Raw genomic sequence first — 9,429 nt, 5'->3', positions numbered from 1 at the left:
CAAAGTCTTGTATGTGAGGTATTGGATAATAGTCTAATACAGTGTCAACACAAGTCTTCATATCGCAGGAATGGAGCAGAAAGAACCACGACAACAACTTCTGACAACAGGAAGTTGCAGTAGAGGGATTTGTCCAAAGGTACTCAAAAAAGTCGGTTTAACATGGATCTATGAGGAGGATTCACTGCAAGCAATATTCCTCTTCACAAACTTACAAACCCTATCCTCAAAGGCTTCCTGCACAAATATTTCTCAAATCAAAATATACCAGATGAATCACCGTTGCGTAAAAATTACATACCGACAATTTATGCAACTGTTCTGGAAGAAATATGCAATGAACTATGGGACAGCATTATCTGGATTTCAGCTGACTAAACTACAGACACTTGTGGCCATTACTTTGCAAATTTAATTGTTGGTACTTTAAAAGAAGAGTCTTCTCCTTCCTGGCCTGCAAAGAATTTGAAAAAGTAAATCATTCTATGATTGCCAGATATGTAAATGAGGGTATTAGAAAAATATTTCCCGAATCTTCTGCATATGAAAGGGTGTTGTGTTTATTTCAGATGCTGCTCCTTATATGATCAAAGCAGGAAAGCCTTCCAAATATATTATCCCAATTTGATTCATGTGACGTGCTTTGCTCTTGGAGTACGTCGTCTTGCTGAAGAAGTAGGTTCTGCGTTTGTGAATGACAATAAACTGATATCACCCACAAAGAAAGTGTTTCTAAAGGTTCCTGCTCACATAAAGACCTACAAGAAAAACTACCAAATGTGTCTTTACCTGCCGATTCAGTGGTAACTCGTTTGAGTACGTGAGCCAAAGCTATGTTGTTTCACAATGAACATTTCAAGGCCATTAAGGGGTACTAAATGACTTGGATAGTGCAGAGGCTTTGGCAGTTTGCCAGTGCAAGGAAGCTTTTAATGATAGGCTTTTAACCTTTGTGCCAAATTGATAGTTTTATTAATGGGACAGGTCAACTTTAGAAGAAACAATAAGTGCCAACATAGCACCCAAATTCAAACACTGCCCAGTTACCTCAGTTGATGTAGAATGGCCCTTTTTTGCTTATAAAAGAGTTTTGAGTGATCGAAGACATAGTCTTACTACCGAATATTTAAAACAGTGCTTGGTCGTTTATGTTTACAATTGTAGAAAAATGTAAAATAATGTATTTGATGCTTTGGTCCAATAGTATTAATTAAAAGTTAATATATTACGGAGTTTTTGAGCGTGCCCCCCTGTGTGTGATATATCTTGAAGTTGGTCCTGTACATATCAATTGTTTCGCTGTGACTCGAACTCGCATCACATCCGCTTGTTACCAACAACAATAGCAAAGAAGAAACAATTCTTGAAACATGGTATGCATTGGAGCTGGCTGTTGGCAAGAGATCTGCTAGGAGAAGGAGATTTTCAGATAGTTTTACTATTGGTGTTTGTAATAGATATGACCAACTGTCAGAGTGTAGTGGAGAAGAATCTCTAGTAGCTGTAGATATAGGAAGTATGCAGCAGACCTCAGCAGTTACAGTGGCTAGGACAGCTGCAAAGTCTAAGAGAAAGAAGAAGGTTCTGCTGTTAGGTAGTTCTCATGGTAGAGGTGTAGGCCAGCAGTTGCAGGAAGTGTTGGGGAGTGAGTACGAGATCACCAGCATTGTGAAGCCTAATGCAGGATTGGCTCAGGTGACTGTTAACATAGTGGGGTTATGTAGGGATTTTACTAAAGAGGATCAGGTAGTGATTGTGGGTGGGGCTGGTAATAGTGTTGACAGGGATGGGGAGTATGACATAGATGGTCCAGGGGAGTGTCATAGGACCGTTGCTATTCACAATATACATAAATGACTTGATGGATGACATCGGAAGTTCACTGAGGCTTTTTGCAGATGATGCTGTGGTGTTTCGAGAGGTTGCAACAATGAAAAATTGTACTGAAATGCAGGAGGATCTGCAGCGAATTGACGCATGGTGCAGGGAATGGCAATTGAATCTCAATGTAGACAACTGTAATGTGCTGCGAATACATGGAAAGATAGATCCCTTATCATTTAGCTACAAAATAGCAGGTCAGCAACTGGAAGCAGTTAATTCCATAAATTTTCTGGGAGTACGCATTAGGAGTGATTTAAAATGGAATGATCATATAAAGTTGACCGTCGGTAAAGCAGATGCCAGACTGAGATTCATTGGAAGAATCCTAAGGAAATGCAATCCGAAAACAAAGGAAGTAGGTTACAGTACGCTTGTTCGCCCACTGCCTGAATACTGCTCAACAGTGTGGGATCCGTACGAGATAGGGTTGATAGAAGAGATAGAGAAGATCCAACAGAGAGCAGCGTGCTTCGTTACAGGATCATTTAGTAATTGCGAAAGCGTTACGGAGATGATAGATAAACTGCAGTGGAAGACTCTGCAGGAGAGACGCTCAGTAGCTCGGTACGGGCTTTTGTTAAAGTTTCGAGAACATACCTTCACCGAAGAGTCAAGCAGTATATTTCTCCCTCCTACGTATATCTCGCGAAGCGACCATGAGGATAAAATCAGAGAGATTAGAGCCCACACAGAAGCATACCGACAATCCTTCTTTCCACGAACAATACGGGACTGGAATTGAAGGGAGAACCGATAGAGGTACTCAGGGTACCCTCCGCCACACACCGTCAGGTGGCCTGCGGAGTATGGCTGTAGATGTAGATGGTGACCTGGAAAAGATAGCCACTCAGACTGGCAACACGAATATGCATTTCGTGGAACTGTTTCAGCGTCACGATTGGCCTCATCTTAATACAGCTGTCTGGTGTAATAAAATGAGACTTGGGGGTGCGCTGATGACAGAAGGCACGAGTCACATTTCAGTGGTGTCGGTGGAGTCTATCAGCAGGACGGGTTTCACTAGACACGGCCAGCACCTCAACAGGTATAGAAAGAGGAGGTTGGCAAAGCTTATAGGTGACAGCATAGGTGGGGGTGGTGGGATCACTCATGGGAAAATTCCGGTAGTTGTGGGTGTTAGAGCTGTACCTTTTTTAGATTGAAGTCAGCTGGTAGGTATTCCTGCTTAAGGGAAGTCTCTCTATGAAAGAAACCACTTTCGACAAAGCTTAGGTGTCCGATTAATGAGGGAATTAGTTATATTTCATCAAAATATACAAGGTATTAGAGATAAAGTTAGTAAACTGCTTATATATGTTGACTCTGAAATTATTAGTATATCTGAACACTTCTTAACTAAGGAGATAATTCAGAGGCTTCCTTTACCAGGATACAGGTTGGCTGGCAGCTTTTCTAGGAGCTCTTTGCGGTGTGGGGGAGTAGCCATGTATGTGAAAAAAGGTATACCATTTGAATCAGTTGATGTTTCAAAGTACTGCACTGAAAAGGTGTTTGAATATTGTGGTTAAATTTAGTGGGGCTAAACTTCTTACTGTTGTTATTTATAGATCCCCAGACTCCAATTTCACAACAGTTTTGCTAAAGCTAGAGGAGGTTCTTGATTCACTTTATTGGAAATACAAAAAGTTAGTTATATGTGGCGACTTCAATATTGATTGTATAAGTGATTGTGCAAGTAAAAGGATGCTGGTAGACCTCCTTAATTCATATAATCTTATGCAAACCGTATTCTTTCCAACGAGAGTGCAAGGGAACAGTAGAACAACCATAGACAATATTTTTGTTCATTCCTCATTACTAGAAGGGCATTCTGTTAGCAAAAAGGTGGGTGGCCTTTCAGATCATGATGCACAAATTTTAACTCTAAAAGATTTTTGTGCTGCAACACATGTTAAATATAGTTATCAACTTTTTAGGAGAGCTGATCCAGTTTCTGTACAGACCTTTGTAAACCTTATCAAGGAACAAGAATGGCGAGATGTTTATAGTGCTGATACAGTAGACGATAAATATAAGGCTTTTCTCATGCTCTTTGAAAGTTGCTTTCCATTAGAACGTTCAAAACAGGGTACTAGCACAAACAGGCAGCCTGGGTGGCTGACTAAAGGGATAAGAATATCTTGTAGAACAAAGTGGCAATTATATCAAAACGTTAGAAACAGTCACAATCTAAATGCAGCAGCCCATTACAAACAGTATTGTAAGGTGCTTAAAAAAGTTATTAGGAAGGCAAAAAGTATGTGGTATGCAGATAGAATAGCTAAGTCTCAGGATAAAATTAAAATCATATGGTCAGTCGTAAAGGAAGTGGCTAGTCTGCAGAGACAGATAGAGGATATAGAATCAGTGCGTAATGGGAATGTCCGTGTTACTGATAGGTCGCATATATGTACAGTATTTAATAATCACTTTCTGAATATAGCAGGTGAACTAAATAGAAATAGAAAGGGAATCACATAGTACTCGTAGAAAAAAGTGTTCCGAGACTGTTACCTGAAATGCTCCTCCTTGACACTGACAAGGGGGAGATTGAGTTAACAATTAAATCACTAAAGACCAAGAACTCTCTTGGATATGACGGGGTATCCAGCAGAATACTGAAGTATTGTTCTATGTATGTCAGCCCAGTACTTAGCCATATCTGTAACTTTTCCTTTAGGAGTGGTCGGTTTCCTGACCGATTAAAGTACTCAGTAGTGAAGCCACTTTATAAAAAGGGAGACAGGGATAATGTTGACAATTATAGACCTATTTCTATGCCATCGGTGTTTGCTAAAGTTATCAAGAGGGTTGTATATAGAAGGTTACTGGAGCATTTAAATTCACATAATTTGCTGTGAAATGTACAGTTTGGTTTTAGAAATGGCTTAACAACTGAAAATGCTATATTCTCTTTTCTCTGTGAGGTTTTGGACGGCTTAAATAAAAGGTTGCGAGTGTTAGGTGTTTTCTTTGATTTCACGAAGGCTTTTGACTGTGTTGACCACAAAATATTAATGCAGAAGTTGGACCACTATGGAGGAAGGGGAGTAGCTTACAATTGGTTCGCCTCTTACTTTAAGAACAGAAAGCAGAAGGTAATTCTCCGCAATATTGAGAGTGGTAGTGATGTTCAGTCCCAATGGGGCACTGTTAAGTGGGGCATTCCCCAAGGGTCGGTGCTGGGGCCACTGCCGTTTCTTATTTATATAAATGATATGCCTTCTAGTATTACAGGTGATTCAAAAATATTTCTGTTTGCTGATGACACCAGCTTGGTAGTGAAGGATCTTGTGTGTAATATTGAAACATTAACAAATAATGTAGTTCATGAAATAAGTTCGTGGCTTGTGGAAAATAATTTGATGATAAATCACAGTAAGATTCAGTTTTTACAGTTTCTAACTCACAATTCAACAAGAACTGATATTTTGATCAGACAGAATGGGCATATTACAAGTGAGACGAAACAGTTCAAGTTCCTAGGCATTCGGATAGATAGTAAACTGTTGTGGAAAGCCCATGTTCAGGATCTTGTTCAGAAACTAAATGCTGCTTTATTTACCATTAGAACAGTATCTGAAATAACTGACATTTCAACACGAAATGTAGTCTACTTCACATATTTTCATACACTTATGTCATATGGTATTATTTTTTGGGGTAATTCTTCTGATTCAAAAAGGGTATTTTTGGCTCAAAAACGGGCTGTTCGAGCTATGAGTGGTGTTAAGTTCGAAAACCTCTTGTTGACCCCTATTCATTAGTCTGGGAATTTTGACATTGCCCTCGCAGTATATATTTTCTTTAATGTCGTTTGTTGTTAGCAATATTAGCTTATTCCCAAGAGTTAGCAGCTTTCACTCAGTTAATACTAGGCAAAAATCAAATCTGCATGTGGAATGCACTTCCTTGACTCTTGTGCAGAAAGGAGTGCAGCATTCTGCTGCTTTCATTTTCAATAAGCTACCACAAGAACTCAAAAATCTTAGCAGTAGCCCAAACACTTTTAAGTCTAAACTGAAAAGTTTCCTCATGGCTCACTCCTTCTATTCTGTCGAGAAGCTCCTGGAAGAGCTAAAAAATTAAGCAAATTCCAGTGTTACATTGTTGTTTTTCTTTATTTAAACTTACGACTTGTCGCCTGAATATGTTTCTTATATTTCATTTGATCTGTTTCTACAATCGTGTTACAATTTCATGTACTGACTCGTTCCATGACCATGGAGACTTCTCCTTAATGTGGTCCCACGGAACAATAAATAAATAAATAAATCCCCATTTTGCAAATTTTTAGAAAATAATCTCAGAAAGGTCCGCTTCCTAACCTCTACCAGAAAGTATTCAGAAAATGATATCAGCATTCTAAATATACCAATTTTTCATGAGGTCGGCACTCTTCATCATAATTGATGTGCACAAATTCGACTTTGAGATATAATGCACGCAGTATTACCATGTATTTTTATTATTTGACCTTGGATATTTTGAAACTTTTGATGCATATTTTCTCACAGGCTATATTTTTTACATAAGTTTCAAGATAGTCTTCCTCATCTTAAAATGTGTATACTAAATCTAAAAATTACAGATATGGTCATACATGCCACTTACAACATCTAATCAATGTCCTCTGTGTCTGCCTAACAATTCTTTGCCTGAAGTTTAAACTCTTGTCCATGTAGCACTTGCAAATAAATCTGTTACTGGTATACATTACAATGAGGCAACAAACTAACACGCTTTCCACTGCCTGCAAAAATGCAGTTTTCTTACAATACACACTTGGGATCTTGGAGGACAATTAATTTCTAAACCACCAAATCTATTACAAATAATTTATTACAAAAAATTACAGTTTTACAAAAACTAATCTCTCGTACACATACAATACATTAAAGCCATGGATGCCATGCAGGGTCTGTACGACAAAGGTTATTGTAGTCCATCGCAGTATTGACCAAGCTACTTGCCTGAAACAAAATTATGACAAATTTGTAAATTTTTTCACTAAAATTAACGATAGCTGCTATAATATATTATTTCAATAATGAATTAGTGTTTCAATAAAGAACTTAAGAGATTTAATAAAAACATTTACAAAGTTTGATAAAAGAACTGCACTTGTTGAATGAGTGTTTACTAGGATTATGTGGTTACGATCATGATGATGAAGCTCAAAAGGTGATGCAAAAAAAATACACTTTGTTGTGTATGACTGACAGTAAAATGAGACACGAGACTACTGTTTACTTCAGAGTCATAAATAAGAAATCAGGAGCAACAGTTTATAATGACAACACATATAATGTCTATTTTTCCATGAATAAATAAATAAAAAAAAACCAAAAAACAAAGTAGATGGCTAAATGTGTCCATTTAAAATAATGTTCTAATGAATCATCATACCTTGCTTTCTATACCGTCAAAGTTAGCAAGGCAATTAACCCTCGACATAATTGCTGCGACTGCACGATTCACCATGACGATCAATGTATCACCCTTCACTTCCTCAGGTACAGAGTTTGGTAAAATTTCTTGTTTGGTATCGTCTTGTTTCTGCAACACAGCAAGTACAGCAAACAATGTATGTTAGCATAGTAAATTTCATGATCTGAAATTATTAAGCCCTTAACTCTTTTTGGTATAATATTATGCTAAGTTAACTAACATCTCTTTTGATATTGACGTAATATTATATTCCGGTACATTACCCTGTATTTTTTGTTTCTAGCATCATAATTAATTATTGGACCTATTTACAGTAGGTGCCACATATTGCTAGTATCATTGGAACTATTTCAGTGTTCTCTCTATAAGTTTATAAAATGACTATTTATAATGTGGAGACTTGGCAGATGTTAGACATGCATGTTTAAGTATCACTAGATCATCAAACAGGTGTGCTTGGGATGATTAGGAATGTATGCTTTCATGGCCAGAAGCGTGTAGTAATTAGGAATATACTGAAAGATCCTGCAAAAGTAGTGAAGCATACCATGGCATTCTGATAAGTAACTTAAGAGGGCATTGTAAAAATGAAGCTGAATTGTCCACACTGACCAGCAGGAAACACAAAATTAAATAATTCGGAGATTGACTGATAAACTGGTTCTGAAGCACCAGCCAAAAGTGGAAGATAGTTCTGGAAAGCGAGACTGCTTGTCAAATTATGATGATCTTCTCCTTCTTACTGAAAGATGTTTTCCAGCATATATGCTAGCTACAAACAAAACAGGGAACGTGCACTGTTTGGGCATCAAAAAATATCACAAACCTATCACGCTGCCAATTCAAAGAGTGTGATTTTGGACTGTGTGATGCTCACTGTTTGGAAGAGAAATTTTCAACTTTCTGACCAATGATTTTGCAATTATGTTGTTCCAAAACATATTTTGAATATACTGCAAAATTTCACGACTGTAAATCGAATATAAATTCAGTTATTCTACACCCGTCTCCTCCATCCCATACTTGCCGCCAGAATAGAACCCTGGGGAATGCAGAAATGTCCAAAATTAAAACAGTTAAGTGATTAAACTGTGCAATGAACTTTTACTGTTCAAGTTGAAAGTCAGTCCCACGAGCAAAGTATTTCTTACCTGTAACAGCAAAAAGTAGTTGTTTTATGCATCTAGTAAATAGTTTAAAATTAATCTCAAAGTTTTATTTATGCAATGTTTACAGGGTGAAAAGTATTTAAAACCTACACACTCTGGGAGGTTGTAGGGGACATCAAAACAAATATTTTTCCCTAATGTCATGTTTTCCTATGATGATTATTTAAACCGGTGGAGGCCATATTATGCTCTTCAATATGTAGAGGCCATGTTACGATCTTCAAATGTTAGAGGGTGTATTACGCTTTTCAGTTGTAGGCAACTGCTGTCCATCAGTGTAGTAGTGCACTGTCTCTGCTTACTAATGGACTGATTCTGGAGTACACTGATATGATTGGTGCATACTACGTAGCACACCACAATGGACGAACTGCACAGCGGGTTTATGAACAAAAATATCTTAATTGCCGTATCCCTCATCATACGACCTTTGCTGCTGTGTACCAACGTCTGCGTGAGACCGGGGCATTTTACAGATTACCTGGACAGGGCATCGTCGCATGGTAAGAACACTGCAATTTGAGCGAAGCTGTCTTGCAGCATGTGGAGTGGGATCCTTCAATCACCCACTCATGCAATTATATGTAACAAGGAGACGAATCAAACGAATGTAAGAACAGTCCTTCGAGAGCAATTGTTATGTCCATTTCACTTACAGAATGTCAGCAACCTGGAACCAGTTGACTATCCACCCAGAGCACAGTTTTCACAGTGGCTCCTGGAACAGTGTGAAATGCATCCTACATTTCCATCCTCTGTGTTATTTACCGATGAAGCAACTTTCAGGCATGATGGAGTCTTCAACATGCACAATTCGCATGTTTGGAGTGAGGACAGCTGACATGCCATATTTACTAGCGATCATCAAGTGCGGTTCTTCGTTAATGTGTGCCTCGGTGTTGTTGGGGACTGTTTAATTGGGCCA

General features: G+C 38.2%; 1 protein-coding gene across 4 annotated transcripts in view; it reads right to left on the bottom strand.

Annotated features, from left to right (window-relative positions):
• Positions 1-6,708: 6,708 nt before the first annotated feature.
• Positions 6,709-9,429, bottom strand: part of LOC126284735 (transformation/transcription domain-associated protein) — a 392,578-nt gene continuing 389,857 nt past the window's right edge. For all 4 annotated transcript variants that reach the window (XM_049983877.1, XM_049983882.1, XM_049983889.1 and 1 more), the window contains 2 exons: positions 7,294-7,443; positions 6,709-6,857 (listed from right to left, as the gene is read on the bottom strand). In XM_049983877.1, coding sequence (XP_049839834.1) covers positions 6,780-6,857; positions 7,294-7,443 — 228 coding nt within the window. In that variant the 3' untranslated portion in view covers positions 6,709-6,779. The remainder of the gene's footprint in view (positions 6,858-7,293; positions 7,444-9,429) is intronic.

Source organism: Schistocerca gregaria, chromosome 1, assembly GCF_023897955.1.
Source record: "Schistocerca gregaria isolate iqSchGreg1 chromosome 1, iqSchGreg1.2, whole genome shotgun sequence".
Lineage (NCBI taxonomy): Eukaryota > Metazoa > Arthropoda > Insecta > Orthoptera > Acrididae > Schistocerca > Schistocerca gregaria.
The sequence above is the reverse complement of the archived record's forward strand: the minus strand, read 5'-3'. Positions and strand labels throughout refer to the sequence as shown.